At 38.8% G+C, this 22,232-nt stretch overlaps 1 protein-coding gene across 8 annotated transcripts in view; it reads left to right on the forward strand.

Annotated features, from left to right (window-relative positions):
- The window catches only part of CCSER2 (coiled-coil serine rich protein 2), a 72,255-nt gene extending 65,339 nt beyond the window's left edge, over positions 1 to 6,916 (forward strand). For all 8 annotated transcript variants that reach the window (XM_027462489.3, XM_027462490.3, XM_038180972.2 and 5 more), the window contains one exon: positions 1,698 to 6,916. In XM_027462489.3, the coding sequence (XP_027318290.2) occupies positions 1,698 to 1,761 (64 nt within the window). In that variant the 3' untranslated portion in view covers positions 1,762 to 6,916. The remainder of the gene's footprint in view (positions 1 to 1,697) is intronic.
- Positions 6,917 to 22,232: the final 15,316 nt, after the last annotated feature.

The following is a 22,232-nucleotide window of genomic DNA, read 5'->3' on the forward strand; positions in this document are numbered from 1 at the left end:
AGAAGGATAGTTCTGCATTTGACAGCACTCACAAAAATAAGGTAGTTTTGGCTAAGTAAGGAAAAACACGTTACTTCTGGAGTAATGTTTTGATATTCATCTGACACATTAAAAAAAAATAAAAATATATCTTTTCCTTCTTTCCAAAACAATTTGTATTCAAACTGCTCAACATGTTTGCACTTCCTTGTCTATCGCTTGCTGATATCACTGGTCCAGCTTAGACATTGCCTTTCCTTACAGGTAGAACTGGTTATACTAAGTAGAAAACACTTCAGTAAATCTGAATTAGATCAAGAAACCTTGGTATATCTCTTATTACTATTAAACTTTCCTCTTGATGAACTTCTGAGGATTTGGTTTTCTGCAGTAATCCTGCTGGGTGAAAGATGAAAATCTAAAGAATATTGAGATACTCTCTCTTCCTAGAAACGACTTTGGCACGCACAATTATCACATTCTCTCTGCTAGTTCTAGTAGCTAAAAAGACTATAGTTGGCTTTCCCATTTACAAGTTGAGGATAATTCAAGAGGATGACTGAGGTGACATAATCCCTAAAGAAAAATGTTACTGCTTTTTCATAGACCGTATTTCACTCGTAAACAAATGTTATAAATCTGTCTGCTATGTCCATACTATCACTTAGTAAGAATTCAAGTAGTTTCAGAAAACTTTAGGGATAGGAATAGCTTGTTGTCGTTGAATGTCTTCCCTTTGTGAGGAAAATAAGAAAATAATTCAAACCTGAAACTTGCTAAAAATTATAGTTTAAAGTTTACTAGGTTTGGGGGTTTGCCGTGCATTACTGATTTTTTTAAATAATTCTTCCAAGATCTGTGTACAAGTTTAAGGTCCAAGATGTGTTTGTACACACATTTAGGTCTTTTTAGAGGGAAGATAAAATAAATAAATAAATAAATGTAGAAATGACCCAGAAAGAGGTATTGGCAATTCTTGTCTGATTCTAGAATGCCTCTTCTGGCAAAATGTAAAGGCTTCATCAAGTTATCTTTATCTCCTTGGTTATTAGAATGGCAGTATGTGATCTGTAGCTTCACATGTACTTTGTACTGTTTTGTTGAAGATGGTTTCTTTATCAGTCCATTTGAATTCATTTCAAGATAAAATGGTTGCTTAAATCTGTTCAGTGACCTAAATTACAGCATGTCTGTATCCAATTTTCCGACCTTGGTTAGGTGAATAAAATGCACCACAAATTCATGTGGTCCACTGAACTCCTTTCATGCCTGTATAGTGTGTAGCACTGATGAAAGTTTTGGGACAGCTAATTTGAGTGTGCAGTGAATAGAAATGAAAAGATGGATACAGACTGATAGCTGTTGCATTTCTTTAAGAACTTAAGTCAGAATTTGATCTGTATTTGTCATTCTTGGGATGTACTGCAGGCTAGGGCAAAGTCATCAACCAAGCCTTCTTCATGTTCTTACTTTAAGCTAATACATTTTTTCTGGTCTTTATGTTGCTGTGTATTTCAGTGATGGTTTAACTTTTCACCTAAGTTACAAATCATGGTTGTACATGTCCCATGAACCATCTTGTTTTATCAAGTCTAAGTTTTGATTTTAAAAAAGATATACAGCTGTTATCAAGCATCCAGTCAGCATACTTTGGGTTCAGAATGTTATCTGGAGTTTTCTGTGCCTAATGTGTTATTGCATTCTTCTCTCTTGAACAGCCTCAAGTACTACAGCCTTCCAGCAGCCTTCCCAGTTCCACAGACCTCGCCCAGGGAAAACTAGTAAAAATGCCACATATCGAGGCCCACAGTGAATATTCTAAATATGGTGTGCATGAAAATGGCAATCATGAGAATCAAAATGCTGCAAATGTGTCTCTTACAAATAGCCTGAATGATGTAAACACTTCAATGAACATACAATTAAACGTAAAAGATAAGAGTACATCGTATTTAGAAAATATGAAAAATAAAAACACTGAAGACCCTGGAGAGGTGGCTAGTAATAAGGAAGGGACGTTATCTCGTTCTTGTTTTCAGACCTCTGCAAGAGATGATGCTAGAGAAGTTCAGACTGAGTTAGCTGTAAAAGGTCAACCCTCATTCACATACCAGGCTTCTTGGCCAAAGACTTTAAAAATTACAAAGCCCCCAAATGCTTTAGTGCCTCCTACAGCGGCCGTACTCACACGATCTGCAAATCATTCCGCTGCTTCCAAGGAACCTGAGCTTCTACCATCAAGTAGTTCAACTCAGCTACAGCCAACATCTGGTCCAGATGATCTAAAGGGTAAACAGAGTCAGAAAGTGTCCAAACTTCGCCCACCAACTATGTCCTTTGTTAAATCTAAGCAAACGAGCAGCCAGAAATCCACACCGGTGTCTCAGGAGCCTCAAAACACCTGTTTGAAGACGAACATCCCAAAGCCACCAGTACAGAGAAAGGAAAATGTGCAAACACAGAATACCGTTGTGCATTCTGGGGACAGTTTGCTCTCTAATCGGTATTCCCGCCTCCCTAAACCAAAGACACATTGAGAACATACCTACATCTCATTGGTATCTCATGTTAAATTACTTCATATATATCAACTGCCATTGAGGTTGCTTTATCTACAGCCTACAAATCCTAAGTGAATAGCAAAAAGAGCATCTTCCTTTCGTGTCTGCGTATGCCATTGTTATGTTCTGAAGATCATGTTATGAGCAGTACAGCAGTTCCTGAGTGTTAAATTATATTGTAATGCTGTATTAATGATTGTATTGCACAGTGATCTTAATCAAGTGCTGAAGTCCAGTGACTATGAATACCAGAGTGCTGCACTGTGTATCCAGGAAGGCAGAAATCATTTCTTACCTCTGTTAACTTGATTAATTAGCTAATGAAATTACTATTTGGTTTAACTTCTTGGTTCTGAGTACTCGTTACGCTGGAGTGGTAGAAAATTAGACTTATTAGTGGATGTTCTATTGGCCATAATTCTGACTCTGTATTCCAGAGGCCTATGCAAAAATCCTTGTATTTATCATTATCTCAAGACTGACATATTTAATGTTATTTAATCTGATGGGTTGGGTGGTTTGTGTTTTTTGTTTTGCTGTAATATGAAGTTGCTCTGTTCTTTATTTATCTCGTTTTCACTCTTTACAGACAGTAAGCAGATTTCACAGAGTGAAAAGGATCTCTCTTAAATATCATCATTTGTTAAGATACTGTGGTATGCTTTTATTGTGTTCAATAGACACATTAATGGCTAGATTCTTGCACGCAGTGCTAGGGATACTTGTGCAAAACCTTATACAGGCTCTTATGAATTGGTAAGTAAGGAGCCTCTGGGAATAAGGGGTCCATAACACCTATGTTGAGGTTGCACAACATGTGTTTTGATTAATATATATTAACTTTTATTGTACTAGTTCTATTTATTGATTTCTGTTTAATATTGAAAGACTCTGAAGTACCTGACTTGAACTGTTTGCACAAACTTTGCCATATGGTAAGGATTTGAAACTATTTTACATAATAAAACTTGTATTAAAAAAGCAACTATTTTTAAATAATGATAATGAATTAACCCCACTTACTTGCTTTGAGCAATCCTATTATGTTCTAATCCAGAGCTGGTACTCTTAAGAGTTTTTCAGAGATGTGTATTTTGTTTTGAGAGTTCCTTGTAATTTTTCTTTTTTTTTTTTTGTAATTCCTGAAGAAATGCATGGTAACTGGGAAGGAGCATTTTGGGGAAATAAAACAGCAACAACAAAACGTTCTGCTCTCTAGGACAATCTTTTTTTTTTTTTCCTGAAAGTGGTCTGGAAATATGTGCCCATCATGGTGCAACTATGGGACTGTAACACATGAGCTGTGAATCGAATATATGCATATCCATTGAAGAGTTCTGAGAACTTAACATTATGCCCCATCTCCTATTCTTCACTTCTTTCCCATCACTGAATCTTAGATGTTACTGCTATTTTTCTACTCTTGAATTGAGTTTTAAAGTGAGCAGCTGAAGGCTGTTAAAATAATTTCACTCCAAATCTGTTCCTGTATAGCATAAAATGACAAAAAAAAATATATAGTAATAGTTTGTTCTAGTCTTTGCCTACAGGACATTGACATATTACAGTATTTTCTTTGAAACAATAAAGCATAATGGGTATAGACATTTCATGAGTATTTTCCATAATCAATTTCTCTAATATAAGCCCTTTGACTAGGGATATCCTGATGGATACCTTAGTCAAATGGGTGAAGGATAAAATCATATGACTTGAATTTCTCACTACTTAATGTCCAAGAAAGGTTTAGGATTTGTCATGCTGTCAATTCTTTTAACTGACAATGAAGTAGAAAAATGAGAAGCTCAGGGGGAAAGGGTAGGGTAGGGTTTCTATTTCAGAACTGCTGATAAGAATCTGAACTAAGAGACCTGCGGGACTTTCTGTTAATTGGGGGGGGGGCTGGGGTGAAGAGAATATAACCAGGAAGTAACAAGAGGAACCTTAGCTGTTGTATTTATTTTGACTTAATATTAACTGTAAGTCAAGATTGCTGTTACAAATATTCTCCAGAAAATTTACCTTTTCTTGCAAAGCATTGAAATAGATGACCTTCAATGTAAACATCTGCTTTTGATAACAATTTTTTTTTTATATTCCCCAAAATTAGCTCCTGGCAGCTAACTGTGTTTTTCAAGAGTTTAAAAACTGCAGAGGGAATGATCAGATTCCTGATTTGTTTTCTGGTCCATATAGACTTCCACGGAAGGTTGTTTTCTTTCAAGTTTACTTTCCTTGAAGAGAATTTATTTTATTTTTGGTTGTATATGATTTTGTTTAAAAAGATTATTTTCACTTAATGCTGTTGACAGATACTTCATCATGAGTTCTGTTGCTTCTTTCTCTGAAACTGTCACCAGTCTGATTTAGTAGTGTTAAAATTTTTAGGTTTACAATTAAAAGTATAGATGTCCATCGATCTGCACCTTTACTGAAAAATAAGGAATGAAGCGAAGAGATGATCAGTGTTTTCATAAAACAGAGATGGTTTGTATTTTTTTCAGAAGAACAAAAATATTCTGTTTTCCCTGTTAAAGGAGCATAACTAGATTATATTATTTGATGTGAATATATTGTATTTCCCCGTTTTGTTCTGACAGATTAGTAAGATGGAGCTGGAGAAATCATGATTTGATCGTGGATAAGACGGATACTAGTCTGAATTGTTCGTATTCAGCTGCTGATCTTGCATATCGTTAAAGACAACTGCGTATTTTGGCTCTTCTGATTTATCCAGGGAAGGCTCTGTTGCATGTATAGTAAGTCCAGAGTACGAGCAAAGCCTGTCAGCAGATGGGCAACTGAGAAGAGTAGCAGTGAAGTTTGAAGCCTTGCTTCAGTGAAGGATGGGTTGGGAGGAAATGGGTAAGAGGGTGTTGTGTAGAGCTTGTCAAATGGGATTAAGGAAGTATTTTCAGGTAATTTATCTACTTCATGAAAATTGCAGATGTATTATCAGTATGCGTGCAGATTATCCTCAATGCATAAATCAAAGGATTTGATATCTTTCAATTTTTGTTTTTAGATTTCTAAAACTGGTTTATTGCAATTTTTGATGTCTTATTCTTTTGTGCAATATTCACAAAAGTATTAAACTACTGTTCAGTATGTGTGTACAGAGGCAATTACATGTTTTAACAAGTGAATAAACACAAGAGAAAAAAACAAAAACAAAAAACAAAAAACAGAATTGCACTTTAAATGAGCTTTATTGCTTGGAGTTGTGCCTAAAATAATCTAGATGCCTCCTGCTGTGTGGCTTTTGTTTGAAACTAATTTCCCTGCTAGTGTTGCTGTTTCCAAGATATCTTCACATCGCCTTCACATCATTGCTATGCACTCTAGCATGTTGAAAAATACTCATGTAGTGTAATGAATTTTTGTTGTGCAATGACTTTAATTTCACTGTGGAATTTCACTCTGATGCAGCCAGATGATTACTTTCCCTGAAGTCTGCGCTTCATGTTGCCAGTAAAGGCCAACAGCAAAACTTTCCTTGGAGTAGTGTAGCCCTTAAACAATAATGGTCTCAGCATATATTTTTGTTTGAAAAAGTGCAATACTGACTGTTAGACTTTCTGAAAATAATCACAAAAGCCCTGAAAATCCAAAGCTGCAATGATTTTTTCATATAGTTCTGGAAAAAAAACAAGTGGTCTCCTTAGTTTCTGCTATGAGATTAGAAGTTAGACATAGCAACCAGACTGCATCATAGGTCAGTAAAATTTATTTTGTCCTTGATCTAAAATTTCGTCCTTGATCTAAATGCTCATTTGCTGTAACAATGCTAGAAAACTGAATACCGTCTCTGATTTGGTTTGTTTGCATGTCACATTCTGAACTGTCATACTCGGGTAGCTTGCATGTCAGGGGGGAGGGGGGAGAAGTGTTTGTGTTTTTGCACAGCACATAATCCTCTTAATGTGGACATTTTCTTGCCATTCAAATGGAATTCTGTTCTTGAATTGGGCTTCCATAGCTATTCCTTATGTTGTTATAGTGGCTTTTTTCCTGAGCAGAGTGGATTTAATACGGTTCTGGTGGTAGGCCTCAGTATAGTCATCTTCCAACTATGCTATCGAGGAAATTCAGTCACTGTTGTGATAAAGCTGCTCACTGCCTATTTAACTGTAAAAGCACCACAATAAAACCAATATAATGCCAGTGTCAGTGAAATCTTAAATTCAGTACTAGCTATCAAGAGGTACCCTTACTTTATCTGCTTTGTTTTTTTTTTTTTTTTAAAAAAACCCAGACCAGAGTAAATACTGTATATTGGAATTTGCTTGTAAAGTTGATTTAAAACCTGTATGTAAAAATTCTTTCCTCAATGTTGCTCTAGTGAATAAAAATAAAAGTCATAATTCTAATCGGTAGCTATTTCTCCTGACTGTTCACTTTATGTATTTTTTTTTTTTTAACTCCATCATTGACTGCAGAATTATAACACTGTAGAGAGGGGTTGAGGGAGGGGAGGGGGGAGGAGAGATTGTTCTTAAGCTTACAGTTTTATGTTTTCTCATAGAATTGTTTTTTTTTTTTTTTTTTTTGTTTTTCCAGCAGAGTTGCAGGCTTTTTTTTTCCTTCTGACTTTAAGTATGAGAACATTCAAAAACAAAAAGACTTAGAAAAGCTAAAGGTCTTAATCTATTGTTTCCAGATGAACAAGAACTGATGTGGTTAGTTTTTACAGGTAGGTTATTTCAATTTTAATGTACAGTTGAGGAAAGCAGATAGTTATTTCATAGTTTTCTTGTGTTGACTAGTTAAAATTATTATCACAGATTAATTTGAGCAAGTTGCTTGATGTAGGAGTCAAAATCAACACAGTGCATACATACATACAAACATCGGGTTCCTGGTTGTATATCAGTATTTTGCCCACAGTCTGAATGGTTTATTATCCTTGCAAGAAAAGGACTTTTGTTTCACTAATTCAATCTGAGATGTTTCAGTAGATGGAAATCAAAGTTTGAAATTTCAGTCAAAATTTGGGGATTGGTAAAGGGAGAATCATTAAGTTAGAAGAAAACTTTTAAAAAGTGCTGCAGACAGATGCTTGTAATCCTTAATCTAAGGTTTCATTTTGAGCTTCTAGATCTTTGAAGACTTCTTGAGGTTTTGGGGGTGGGGGGAACTCCTGGACAGAGCTTCCAAGTTCAAACGTGTATTATGTACCTTCCTCATCAGAGAGCTAAAAAAGCCAGCTACATCTTTGCGGATCCTCCTGCTTTGCATTTCTGCTGGATAAGTACACTCTTCACTGATGACAAGACTATTATAGTGGTGTCCAATCCTATCAGTGATCATCAGATGTTGAACAGCTGATGCAATGACTATGTAAGTAATATTCCTAAAAAGCAGTGATTCACAGGTCCCTCCCATTTTTTCTTCCCTGCCCTCACCTATCCAGAGACAAAGGCCTTGCAGCAGTGCTGTTCTGAGACTGAGAGCAATGTTCTGCTCACACTGGGATGCATCTTTACTGTCATTGAGCATAATACTATATGTGAGAAGAGAGTATTTGGTGATGAGAAATTTCCAAAGGCCCCTTCCTTTTGCAACCCAGAGTCAACGTTCTTGGCACCATTCCTGGTGCAGGAATGGTTTATTTTCATGAACACACTTGAATACAGCTGAACCATGAGACAAATTAATACCGAAGCATGTGTAATATCAGATTCATACGGTTGCTGTTTTCCTAGGTTATGAATATCAGCTGCTCTTTCAAATGAGAATTGACGTTTTGCAGAGGACATTGAACATAAATATCAGAGCTCTGAAAATATGAAGCTAAAGGCAGAAGTAATTGCCTTATATAACAGACCAGAAACTGGTTTAGGAACGATTTTGAAGTTGTTTATTCCAAACCAGAGAAAAATCTGAAAACTTAAAAGCTGTTTAAGTAAAATCCTTCCCTCTATCCCTGCCTCTAGAAATCATTTCAAGTTATTGAAAGCATTTTAAATTCATGACAGATACTGTTTTGTTGTTACTCTTAAAGCTTTCTGCAACACAAACCTCAGAAATACCCTGAACTTTCAGGCATTTAAGCAGCTGTGGAGCTAGGACACTGATAGTTATTTTTTTTTTTTTTTTTTTTTTTTTTTTTTCTGTAGAAATGTAGCAATTTCAGAGAAACTTCTAGACTTTCAGCACATTTCTGGTAGAATATGCTTCTCTTAATACCTCTCCAATCAAAAGTATTGTTCAAATTTTACTCCGAAGAGACCTGATTCATTAGTTTAGATGTTACAGTTAGAAAGAGAGGGATCCTTGAAAATCAGCCTGTGTAAATTTGTCATTTCATTCTGATTGTCAGTATAAAATACACTGTGCACAAACAGTGGTGAATTTTTTAGGTGGTGGTAAATAATTCAGATATATTAGGGTGGTAAATAATTTAGATATATCAAAACAGTATGCATATAATACCTATGAGCATTTGAAAACTTGGGTAAATTAATCTGATAGATTTCAATGCTTAATAGTATTAAAGTCCACCAATTCCTACAGTTCTTTACTCCATTTTAATTGCTCCTTGGTTTGACAAGCTATACTAGTTATCATATGCTATCTGTAATCACAGTACCTTACTTTTTGTATGTAAAAAATGAGAATAATACCAGTATTGGTGAAGTTGAGAACTACATGATTCATTCACGACAAAATGCTGACAACATGACAAGGGAGGAAACAAACCCTCCTGTACTTTCTTGAACATTATTTCTTGAACACATTTCTTGAACATACATCTCCCTGTATTTACCTGCTAGGTAAATGATTATGTCTTCAGAAGCCTGAGCTGTAGAAAAAGGTTTTATTTTTCCTTTTTAAAAAGGAGGAAAAAAAAAATAATTAATTGTAGGGCAAATACCATAGACCTCACTGGAGCTATGCAATTAATACCAGATCCAGCAAGTTTCAATCTTACTAGCTTCCAGAGCAGTTATTTGCAGGAACCATGAAGTGTAAATGAGAGAGAATAGTTTCTATATGCAAATTCTGTGCACCACACGTCCTGGGCATATATATCCCACTAGACTAACAGTATCATGGGGCAGCAGGAACCTGCGTCCCTGGCTTCATGGAGACTTCATGAATGATTCATGAGGTATACATTATGCTTACCCCAAGAGTTGCAAGTTTGTGTGTGAGTGTGTGTTTTTGTTTTTTTTTTTTTTTTTTTTTTTCATTCATTTTTGGCAAAGCAGTTTGTGTTGTTCACGCTCCTTCCTACAGGTAAGTCAAAATTCAGTCCTGGTTTATAATCCTTCTAGAGTTCTGCTCTGTAACTTCTCTGGGTCACTACAGAGGTACTTTTTTTGTACTACAGCAGTAACCTGGAAGTCCCTAGTCACAGGTGAGAGAGCCCTTTCTGTGAGATGTAGCAAGCGGTAGTAGCAAAGCAGTTACTGCTACAAGATGCACAGCAGAAGGTTGTCAAGCTGAGTTGATCCTGCCAGGATCTGAACTTATGTTTGTAGGAAGTCTGATGTTCAAACCATATGCTTATAAGCTGTTGTAGATTTGGTATTACTGTGCAAGGAAGCTTAATGATACACAAACTCTTTGCTAATAATACTCTTGTGCATTTTATGCTGGCATTCAACTTCTTACTTCAGAAGAGTTAGTAAAGATCTGTGTATGCAGTTTAACTGCTGTTGAAAGCTTTGTGTGTGGTGTTTCTGGGACGTGCAGGGTAGTGAAAACAGTACTGTATATTTGTATTTATGTGCAAAATATTTTCTTAAGAATATACTTCAGTAGCGCTTTTTAAAGTTACTTCAAGAATGTTAATTTTCTCCAAAGGTAAGGGCTTACCTTTGACAGTTCTTCTGCCATGTAACGTCTGATTTTATACCTTTCTTTTAAAGGAGGAAAAAGGAGGCTATTTTCACATTGCAGTACTGTCTGTTGCACTGCTGACGGACAGAACACTGCATTGTGTGTAATGTATGTTCTCCAGTCTTACCTGGAATGCAACTAGTTGAAGTACAAACTAATCAAGAAACTAAGCTGAGAGGCATGTGAGAAGTATTGTAGTGGTCACAGGAGAAATGCTGTGCAGGGGCTCTTCAACAGTTACCACAAGCAATAGCAAATGTTGCTACACAGAGCTAACTGCTTTAAACTAAGTCCCAGACGCACAGACCTCAGCAAACACATCCTAGGGTCTTCAGGGTAAACAAAAAGTCCTAATTGTATGCACTTTCTTGGTGAAGCTCTTGGAGTTCTACTGATGAAGAAAAAGGACAAGAACTAAATATTTTTTAAAATTGTAAATGCATAGAGAACAGGTGGATGACAACAAGGAAAATGAAATGCTTGCTGGGAAATCTTATGGGAAAATACTTCCATTTGCCTCCTTTTCTGATCAGATTAAAGAAGAACTTGTATTTTCATCTGCCACGATCGCCAAAACTTCAGTTCTTGCCCTTCCTCCACCGTATTTTAATGCAGCTAGCAGGCTGCCTTTTGCTCCTGCAAACAGCAGAGGGCACTGCAATGCAAGCAGCTGAAAGAGTGCACATTTATAAATATGCTACTTCAGAGTATGTCAAAGCACCTTCCCAGGCATAGGTGGGGCTATGCCTTTGACTAGCATATAGATAGTCTGTCCTCGCACTCCGTCCTGTTTGCTTTGATGGACAAGCCCCAAACTAAGCAATACTGATTCATTTTATTCCAGTGAGGAGAAGCAACATTGCTCAGTTGAATGAAGTAATCATCTGTTTGGAGGTGGAGGGATTACAGCAGACATCGATAACCTTAACGGAGGCATTTGCGTCATTTGAACTGGAATAACAGAGTTGGTTGTCCCTGCTTGGTCTCTGTGACAGGCTGGCCTTGTTTCAGCCAGCTCTATTTATCATTCAGCTCACTGTCTGCTTAGGCTGGAAATTCACAAGGGATATGGGAGATAAAGACTGAACGTGCTAATGTGTTTGCAACTCCAAGCCTTTGCAGAGCTCTTTCAGTGCACAGACTCCTCTGAAGAGAAAATTGTGCCTGGGAAGAGCTGTCTTCTTTAGTATACTTCAAGAATTTGCTTTGCTGGTGATGACTTTTGGAAAATTACTTAGGGAAAATGTTTGTTGTTGTTGTTGTTGTTTTTTTCTCCTGTCTAATTGCATATAAATGTTAATTACTGAATATAATGTAGATTAAATAATCAGGAATGACTATTGCTATTGGGTCCTTGGTTTTCAATGCTCTTTAAATGAGTCTGCTTTCTTGAGCAAAAATTTGTTAAATCTTTTTAAAAATAAAACCAACCAAACAAAAAACAAAACACAACAACAACACACTCCTAAAATTTCTTACTTCTTACACAGTGGGTAGGATTTCCTCACTGGACCTTCAGCAACGGAAGCACTTGTCATGTGCTTATACTGGCATAATTAATTTTCCATCCCTCAGTTTTCTGTTGTTTTATTACCACTTGCACTGTGATACACAGATTATAGTGGGCAGCCTTGTTTCAGTAAGCTCTTCATCCTGCAAAGGAGGAGATGTTATATCTGAACATGTTTGAGAACCAGGTTTAATTTTCTTAACACTGAGAATGAACTGAAATGCTGTGAAAATATTTAATGTGGAATAAAATTGGGGACAATAACTATACAGATTTTAGTGTGAAATTTGAGAGGTGTTGTGATCATACTGCTTCACCTAAAGATTACATTTCTACAGCTAGTGAAAGTATGAATTAAAGTTAGATGAATTTATGAATTGTGTTACTGCCCTGAATCAGGATAGATAAAAACAAGCACTTTTTTTTTTTTTTTCCCAGGGAATTAGATTAGGCATGGGGTTTTATTTTGTCCTTTTTGTTTCAGGAAAAACTTGAACTTAACTATTTTTTCTAGTAGTTCTGTCCCACTACACAAGGAAAAAATTCATAATGGCCCCTAAAATGCAACTGTCTGAAAACTTGACTTGAAGGTTCAAAGGGATTTGACTCTGTTAGCCTGTCATCACATTCTCATCCAAATTGTAATTTTTAGTGCTTATTCAGAAAACGTTTCCTGGACACTTGTCTCTGAAAGGCTACTTTTTTCTTGTTCTTTTTTTTTTTGTTGTTGTCTGAAGGTAGATAACACACACACACACACACAAGCAACACATGTTAATTTTAACGGTAAGCAATCAAAACTTTGTCTTGGGTGCAACCTATGTAGAAATACAGCATGATATTTAGCAGGCGTGTTTTCTATTGTTCAATCTGTGTGATGCTCTCAGGACATTAGTGCTTTGCACTGCTACTGAAGAATAATTGATTTTTCCAGACTGGATCCAGCAGAGGGAGTTTGGGGGTCTTTTCTAAAGTAATGATGGCCTTTTCTCCTATGTTCCAAATGTGCTATGAGTTAATGTTGGTATTCCCCATTCCCCTTAAGCATGAAGAACAAGAAGCATTGCCAACTTCTGCAATTATAAACAGTCTGCAAGTAGTTGTTACAGCCAAGAAGTCAGGTACATTATAGAAGCTGCATAAGAAAGCTGTAACACCAAATTTTGTAGAAGTCTGTGGAAAGAAAGACTGGACATGCAATCAGCATATCTTCTGTGCAGCAGAATACAGTGCTGACTTAACTGAAACTGTAGTAACTGTGTGACCAGAAGCAGCAAACGGTTAGTAGGGTTGCTATGCTTGCTCCATCTATGTAGCAATGCATGGTAGCTTACATTAATGTATATATACGCATACAAAGCTCAGTGTGATGTTGATTTAGGCACTTGTTCACCACACTATGTTCCTAGGCATGTATGTGCCTCCTGTAAATAAATGTTTCTCTCTCTCTCCTTTCTACCTTTGCAAAATGAGTTACAGACAAGGCAGGCATGCAGCAACAGCTATTCCTTCTGAAGAATGCACCTGAATGCAGAATGTACCTGCTCAAGGTGGAATATGGCTGTGTGTATGTGTTTTCTAACAACAACAAAAAAGGGTGTTGATTAGGGGAGGAACTTTGCTTTTTTCAGACTTTCCAGTAGTATCGCACTCGAAACGATGCTGATGCAAGCTTTGGAATAAAAGATGCAGTTCCATCTACAGAAGTATTTTGACCCCACTTTCAGATCATTGTTGCTTCTCTTTTGTCATCTCCAGATCGACTGCAGACTTGATCTGCCTTAAGTTCGGAGAATGGTGCTGTTTGACAAACAGCTGTTATTCTGCAGCTCTGTGGATGTGACTGTATTGGTTTTGTCCCTTGTCTTTTTTTTCCTAAGATGTTTTCATGTGTGTATATGGATTCTCACTTGCCATGCATCTCTACAGTCCCTCTAGCTGTTTGCATATGTGGATTCCTTTTATTTGTAATCATATATATGAATATTATCACAGTAACTTAAAAAATGCTGAAATGTTTTCCCTTCCTCTTTTTTCTTTTTTTTTCTTTCTTTTTTTTTTTTTTTCTTGTAATAAGAAAAGGCTATTTGAAGACAATTTCCTTACCCCAACTTGAACTCCACATCGTTTTACCCATTTTTTCCTGTCAGTCCTAGATTACATTTGGTCTTGGCGCTTATTTATTTGATTATTGATAACTACTACTTTGTTCTTCTCTTCCATACTGACCCATGGGCATTACTGAGTTTTTCATCACATAACTACAGTTGACAGAAAGAAGTGTTTCAATAGCAGAGTGTAGACTGACAATGAATTAACCTCCTACTACTGGAACTAAGAAATCGCTTTTCAGTCCTGAGTCTGCTCCTCAGAGACATTTCCTGGCTGTCTAAAGCCATATTGTCAGCTTCTGTTCCATCACAGGTATGGGAGTAATTAATTCTCCTCAGCTTTGGGATGTTTTATGGAGAAACAGAACAAACACTATCTGAATTCATTTTAAGTCAGTTATTTACTTTTAACTCTTTAAAGCTGCAGCTTTAATAAGGATCCAGTCTCCCTTTTTTCCTTCTGGTTTCCTCCATTAAAACATGCGTGATCTCTCATCACACCCTTGCTGCACGCAGGCTAGCTGCAGCAGGGAACTAGAATGAAGAAATGCACAGCCCTAAATCTAACAGCAGCTGGACTGCATTTCAAGTTTTTGAAAGCTAAGTTGCGCTTCTACTGTGAGGGAAGGTGTGTAGAAATTTCTGACAACTTGTCTAGGAGGTGTTGAGTGTCCTGCACACCTTACTTGTCTGTTCACCCATTGCCGGATCAGGCCGGGAGCATGCTAGGGCTTTGGTGTTTCTTAGTTGCAATATATGCCAGTCACAATTGTTCAGATGAGCCTTGTGATGACAAGTGTGACTAACAGTATTGGGCCAGTAATTACTGTAAGCTACAAGGGTCTCTCTTAGTTTTGTTTCTGTAAAATTTTTTTGCTGTCTGTGTGCTGATGCCTTGTGGAGCCTGTGGCTTTGCCAGAGGCAATCTTGAATCGTCTGTGATTCCTAGGAGCATATTAGGCATTTTTAGCCCAGCAAAAGAGCTACTCATCAGAGCAAGGTCAGGGAAGCACAATTCTGGCACAAACTTCCACATCTGTGGAGATTTCAGGAAGGTGAATTGTCGGTGGTAGGCTTTATTGCAGACCTGTATGTGAGATAACAGCTAGTAAATAGCGGAGGGTTGAGCTCCTCCAAGTGCACTAAAGGCTGCCCAGATGTGAGGAAAACTCAACTATGACTGGTTTCAGGCTACAGCCCATTACCACTGGAGTTCTCTCACTCTGAAAACCCTTGAACCCTGCTTGCTTTAGCCACAAAAGCTGGGTCGTGCCCCCCTGCAGCCGCCCTGCTGGCCCTGACCACCACCTCCACAGGGGGTGAGGACTGCACTCTGCAGCCCCACAGGGCCATTGGTGAGGGGCGGCGGCCGCCATTTTGAGTGCGCGTCAACAGCCCTTTGGGCTGGGCGGTCCGCTGAGGTGTTTCTGAGGGTGAGGCAGAAATCCCGTGTGCCATCGAGGGAAGAATAAAATAAGGAAAGGTCTGTGAATAAGCAGCTGAAATTTGGCCTGCTGATTGCACTGGGGTGTTGGGGAGTGTGGTGATGGTCTGATGTTGGTGAAGCGCTGAGCGCTTTGCAGGGGTTTAAACGTGAAATGTACAGCTGGAACACCTGGTGTTGCACAGGGCTGGGGAAACGAGATTATTGGAGAAGATTAGCGGTGTGTGTTACTGTATGTGGGTGTGATTCATGCAGGGTTTGAAAGGTACAAAAGGTTTCTTGGCACTTTTAAACAGCTGTTACTTTCTTCCTGTAAATAATGTGAGAAAAGGGGGGAAAAAAAAAGTTACTCAGTTCTGAAGAAAATATTTTTCTTGTTCTGGTGCTTCATACACTCATTTTCTGTACAGTTTCTAACAGCATTGATCAGTCAGAATATATTTGTATTTATTTCACTACAAGCTGAACAGGAACCTTACAGACACTAAATGAGTCTGGTAAGGAACACGGTCCTTCCTCTCAGCCTGAGTCTGAAACAGCTTTAAGATGTGAGCACCCTGATCAAAAGCTGTTTCTTATCCCCACCTGGGCTCCAACATACTGTTTGATCTAAGCAGAAAGTTGGTTGTTAGGCTGACTGGGAGGTTTTTCTGGTGTATCTCTGGGAACGGATCTGAGGACAAAATTCTGACCCAGCATCAGCTGTAATTTGGTGTATGTAATTCCACAAACAGGTAATCTGTAACAGAGGTGTGTAGCATAGTTGGTGTTGCACGTCCTGAGGCAGAATGGTTCCTGTGTCACGTAAGTATTCAGCTGACTTACACTTAGTATTTGCAACTAAATGCTTTTTCATCACGTTATTTACTCATGTAGCGGCCTTGTTTTTTCCTCTTCCTTTTCACAGATTGTGCCACAGAAAACAAATGTTTATTGTTTGTTTTTGTTTGTTTGTTTGTTTTTCCTCTCAGTTACTGTAAACTGATGCTCACTCCTGTCTGATAGTTTATTACTAAGCTGTGGCTGTTCAACGTATAGATGAAATTATTTTGAGGTAGTTTCATGAGCCATGGTACCAAATGCTTTACCAAAACCCAAAAAGGTCTTATTTTCGACAGTGATTTTGATGCAGGTGAACATCAAAGATCAATGTATCTGTTTTAAAGGCTTTCTCTTGCTAATCTCTTGGTGGTTCTGCTTCAGGCTGAATAAGAGTTGCCCACTGAGATTCTGGCTTCAGCTGGTGCTCCTTTGGGGTCTTAAAGGTGTGAGGCTCCTGAGCTAGTGCTCATTATTATTAATTAAGGAGCAGCTCTGCTCTTGGCAACCTGAGGCACAGCTTCATGAATCAAATGCTAACTGTGCTGAGATGATCAACGAGGAGGGGGTTCTGTTGCTTTGTAAAACTATAACCAGGGGTTTATAGTGTAGTGAATTTTGGGTTAATTTATTTGTAAGTTAATTGCTATAAGATCAGCTTTAAAGAGTCCAGGAAGATCCATTTTCTCTTGATAACTTTTGCCTTATGATTGTCCTTCATTTTCCAATTGAGTGACTGGAAGAAAGGTGCATGGTTTTTAATTGGTTTTTAATTCTTCTCAGCTCTGGGGGGTGTTGACTGAACACATCTCCAATTTATTTATTGATCTCTGTTCACAGCTCCAAATTATTCTCTTAGCAGCCTTTATTGCTGGTTCTTCTCCTCTCGTATGTAGGAGGTGAACATTTCATTTTCAAATGAAAGAATTAATGAAAAACAGAGTGAATAAAATACCAGCTGAGGGTTTTGAGCTGCTGCTCAGCTGAGTTCCCTGCTCTTTTTTTTTCTTCCCCCCCCCCCCCAAAAAAAAAAAACATACTTGGGAATGAACACAGCTGGTATAAAGAATGTAAGGACCAGTCACTTCTTCTGGAGCAGAGAACCAAAGGATTGGAGTGTAAATTCAGTCTAAGTGTTTGCTGAAGTTACACTCCCAGGAGGTCTTAATATCCTTCCTAATAGCCCTAATAGTGGCTTCTTTATGTGTTGTTTATTGTGTTGCAATATGAGACCCATACAGTTGCTACCTGGAGCTCATTCTGAATGTTTGAAGAGCAGTGTTTTCTCCACAGGAATCCACTTGGGCTGGATGCACTGTTCAGAGGGCTGAGTAGGGTTGGCTTGCTTTTCAATCTCTTATTACCTGGATTTTGTCTGGGGGTTGTTACTCCTTCATCTTGCAGAATGAAGGGTGTGCAAGTGTGCTGTAGAGGAGAACAGGATGAGATTTACAGTGTTTCTGGCTTCCAGAGCCATTGCTGTCTTTGATGAGCCTCTTCAGAACTGTTTAGTGGTTTTGCCTACCTAGGAAAGTTGCAAAGATTTTCCTTGCTACCAACAGCACCCTAGTTGCGTGGGTGACCAGCTGTGCTCCCTCCCTTGCTTGAATGGGAAGAGGAAAAGACAGACAGGGGCTCCCTCCTCTCCCCAGTCCTACCAGTAACTGCATCCTTGGATCTGGAGGGTGCTGCGGTACTGGAGAGTGGTTGTGTCAGTGACAGGATCTTGTGAGAGTGAGCAGCTCCCACTGCGCCAAGCTGGGTCACTGGGGCTGAGCTTGGTAATGACATCTTGGAGGAGCAGCTAAGTTGTTTCACCCCTTGCGTGCATGTAGTAATTAAAAGACCTTGTAATTAATGGAGACCTGGGAGGGAAGTCAGCTGGAACCTGTCAATTTCAGCTGCATTTTGATGGTGAAGACTCATGCAATGAAGAAGCTAGAGTGTATTTTTATAGCTTCTGTAGGTCAAAGCTTTACATGAGGCTTTGCAGCTGCATAAGGCATGTTCTGCCCATGTAATCAGGGAGAGAAAAAGGAAGCCATTAAGCATGCTGAACAGTTCTAGATCTTCCAATTTACCTATAAATATTTGAGGTTGTCGCTTCAGTAATACAAGACACATTGAGTTTGTAAAGGGGGTGGAATCCCTGGTTTAAGTGTGCCTGTATAAATACATATATATATGCATATACATACCTGTATTTCGTTGGTAATGAGAAAAGCCTACTATAATAATTAAACCCAATAACTTCTTCCCCTTATTGTTAAGACTGCAATGCAGAGCACTCAGAATTAGCAAACTGTTGTGGTTAATTGCCTGTGTAGTCTCTTAGGTGATCTCATGTTTTTTTTTCCCTCTCATGGAGGAAAATACTGAAAGGCTAGTTGTGTGGAGCTCATTCCTGCAGTCTTATCTTGGAACATATTCAAGGAGCTTCAGAATCAAGTATGGTGAGGAGAACAGCAATGTTCCCAGAGGAGGGTTCATTTTAGGTGACAGGAGACATGGTTGTAGGATCAGTGCTAGTTATTTTCCAGCAGTCTGGCCAAAACCAATAGTGGTATTGTGCTATCCCTCATCTTCTACCAATAGTGTCAAGTGTACCCACTCTGAAACAGACATATGAAGCAGGGCCAAAGTTCATTTCTCTTGCTGTTAGGTTATAGTAAACAAATTGGAAGGAGTTCAGGGAATGGAAACAAAATTGAGTATGACTTGAAGGATGGAGCCATAGCAGAGAATCCAGGCCAGGATCCCACAAGCACTTCTGGGAAGCTAACGTGTATCTGCTAAGAACACAGGTCAAAGAGACCTACGGGAACAGGAGCCTGGTGGGCAAGTGTGTGTGTGTGTGTGTGTACGCCCTCACAGGTGTATGTGACAAAGCTAAGGGTGAACTCGTACAAATACTTGCAAGGTTCTGTAATCAGACAAAGAAAAAGTGCTTCTTTTTTGTTTGGTTGATTGGTTGAAGTGACATAATGATGAAATGAAGAAAAACTAGCTGGAACATCAGGCAAGATATTGATTTGTCTGTGAATTGGAATCATGCAGAGAGTGAAATTCTATTAGGAATACTCAACTGCCAGGTGACCAAGTGGTTTTGGTAGACGTATCATTAGAAAAGTTATGCCAAAAACATCATTTTGCTTATTTTAGCATGTGTCAACTTCAACACGAGGCTTTCATCTGGGATTGTCCGGGCTGTGAATGGCAGAGTCAAATTAGGGAACCTGAAGTATTTACGTGCAGTTTAGTGGCTCTGTGCCTCGTCCAGAAGCCTGTCTGACAAAAACTTGTTGAAAGTTATGGTCTGCATTACTTTCTGGGCAGGAAAAAATGCTGAGGTATTTGAGAAATTATGCTAAGTTATATGAGAAATTCATAAAATGCCATTATCAGAGGTTGTCAATTTCCTTGTTGGAATCACTGTGGTGCCCATGAGACTGGCTGTGGTGGTGGGTTGACATCTGTAGGTACTGTAAGTGTGAAGGCTGCTCTTGGGCAGAGGGGTCACATCAGTTGGGTTGCAAGAGACAAAGTGAATGGTAGAATCCTGCTTGTTGATGTGCTTAGGTATTACAAAGAAAGCTTCTCAGATTAGATTCTGGGATTTTAAATATGTTTGTTCCCAGTGCAAAGCTTTTGTCTCCAGAGCTCCTCTCTGCAGTGAAGCAGAACTGAAAGGCTGCCGACTTGCAGTCCTTCTTTCTTCACAGAAAGGTGTGAAACAGACTTCCTCTGTTCTCTCTCCATCTCCCATTGCTATGTTACTGAATAGCCATCCTGAATGCTATGCGGTGGGGTGGGAGCTTAAACCTTGTCCACCATTTTACTGGAATTCAGTATTTTTGCACCTTTTCTTCCTGTCTTGTGACAGAGGCAAACAAATTCCCAGGTCTGTAGTACCTGTAGCTTATTAGTTCAAATTGCTGCTGTGTTGTTGGGAATGATTACTAGCCTTGGGAGCAGGCTGTTGGAGAAGTTTGAGAATGCCTTACCCTCCTCGCAGGAGTGGGCACAGTGTGGTTTCTGTTACAATCTTTCCAGGAACCTGCTTCCGTAACAACGAACCTAAACTGGTGGATTTCACATCCTTCATTGCAAATTTGTAGTTTGTTCCCTGCATCCAGAAGTCTGCATCAATCAAGAGAATTAATCTGCAGTAGGTTAAGAAAACAATTGAAATGTACTGAGCAGAGACAAATGAGGCTCCAAGGCAATGAGAGAAAGTGAGTAGACTTGTCTATATTTGAGATAATAACCTTGTTAAAATAGGATGTCTCCTCTAGCACTTAGGAAGTGTTATATTGGAAGGCTTTTCTCCCTGTTCTTCACAGACCCTGTAGAGCGAGAACCCAGATGGGTCTTAGCCAAGACATGAGTTTCAGGACTTCCATTTGCAGCCACAGATGTTTGCAGGATACATCCTGCTTCGGCAGCTGCCCAGGCAGTTTCACAGAGAGATCAGGTGTGAAAATGCATGATGCAGTGGGCAAAAATCTGGAAAAAAGAAATCAACCTGGTTTTGAAGGTCAGACTACTCAGCTTTGGAAGGTTTAGTACCTTTTCTCACATCTGGGAGGCTTAGCAGGGTTAGAGAAGAATGGGCCCCATGGAATGAAGTGTGAAAGGGAGCTGCCAAATTTTGTTCTTGTATTCCTCCCAGCCCCTTTCATGCTCTAACTGCTCCGCCATTCCTCAGTCCCCTCCGTCTCTCCCCATTTGCTCAATTGCTGAATTGTGAGGTGGCACTGGAACTTTTCACAGGTAGCTTTCAATGCCTTTTTAAGGATTTTAACTGCTCACTTTCTGCTGTTCTTAATGGAGCCAGGCAAGTAAGTCCTGAACTTGAAAAGGTCAAGGGAAGCTAAATTCCGGGTTTGTGGTGTTCCAGGATCATCCCTCTGCACAGTAGGAGCAACTGTGACTGTGTTTACTACATGAGCTGTCTACCGAACATTTCCGTAAGCACCTTTGTTACTGATGTATTTGCACAGCCATCATTCGCTGTGCCACTGAAAGCAGCACGTGTTGGGTCAGCATTGGTGCAACAAGAGATTATCTGGATAATCGTGTGTCATGCAGACACGGACTTAGCAACTATTTTGGGGGCAATTTTTGATCTCAACTTCTGAAAACTGGGAGAATATTTATTTGCTTTCAGCTTGGTTTTCTGACTAAAAGGAGTCTCAGCCAAAACCAAAGTTAACTGGAGAGAGAGACCTCAGCTACTGGATGAATGGCAGAGAGACTTTCTTGGTCTAAGCAGGTAGGGAAGCTTCCTAGAGGAAGAATCTTACAGGTTTGACCCATACCTCTGTAGAATTGGAACAATAATAACCTCTTTTGTCTGGCTGGCTGTTCTGTGTTTAATGCCCCCAAAAGCAGGATGCACTGCGAGCTCGTATTGAGCCTGCTGTCAACCAGCAGAATCGAGTAACTTGATTGCAGTAGCACCTGAATAGGTCTACAAGGATTTTGTGTGGAAGGATCGAGTAAGAGGTTGATTCACTGAGGACTTTATATCTTCAAATATTTTAATTTGGTAAGTATTTTTAAAATAACATTTTAATCCAGAATTTTATGGTAGTTTTCTATGGAATATCTCTCAGAGTTGTTGAAAAAAAAATTAGTTTGTTTCAGCTACCGCTTTTAGCTGCCTGAGACTTCTGTTACATTGTGATGTATGCCTTGTTTTGCGATCCTTATTAGACTATTAGACTATATTGAAAGAGCTGATAGATGTCCTTTTCAGAGTCTGGTCTCAACATCTTAATTGCAGTATAATTAAATTACATCTGTACGTGATGTACTTATCAACATAAGGTGATCCAGGCAGTCTGCAAAGTGCTACTAAATGTAGGATTTTCCCTGTGCTTGACAGCATGAATCACTTCATATTTGTGTGTGATTTATCAGTGGTCAGTTCTGTTTTGACAGTTCAGGTCTTGCAA

The sequence above is a fragment of the Anas platyrhynchos genome, chromosome 6 (genome assembly GCF_047663525.1).
Source record: "Anas platyrhynchos isolate ZD024472 breed Pekin duck chromosome 6, IASCAAS_PekinDuck_T2T, whole genome shotgun sequence".
In the NCBI taxonomy this organism is placed as follows: Eukaryota; Metazoa; Chordata; class Aves; order Anseriformes; family Anatidae; genus Anas; species Anas platyrhynchos.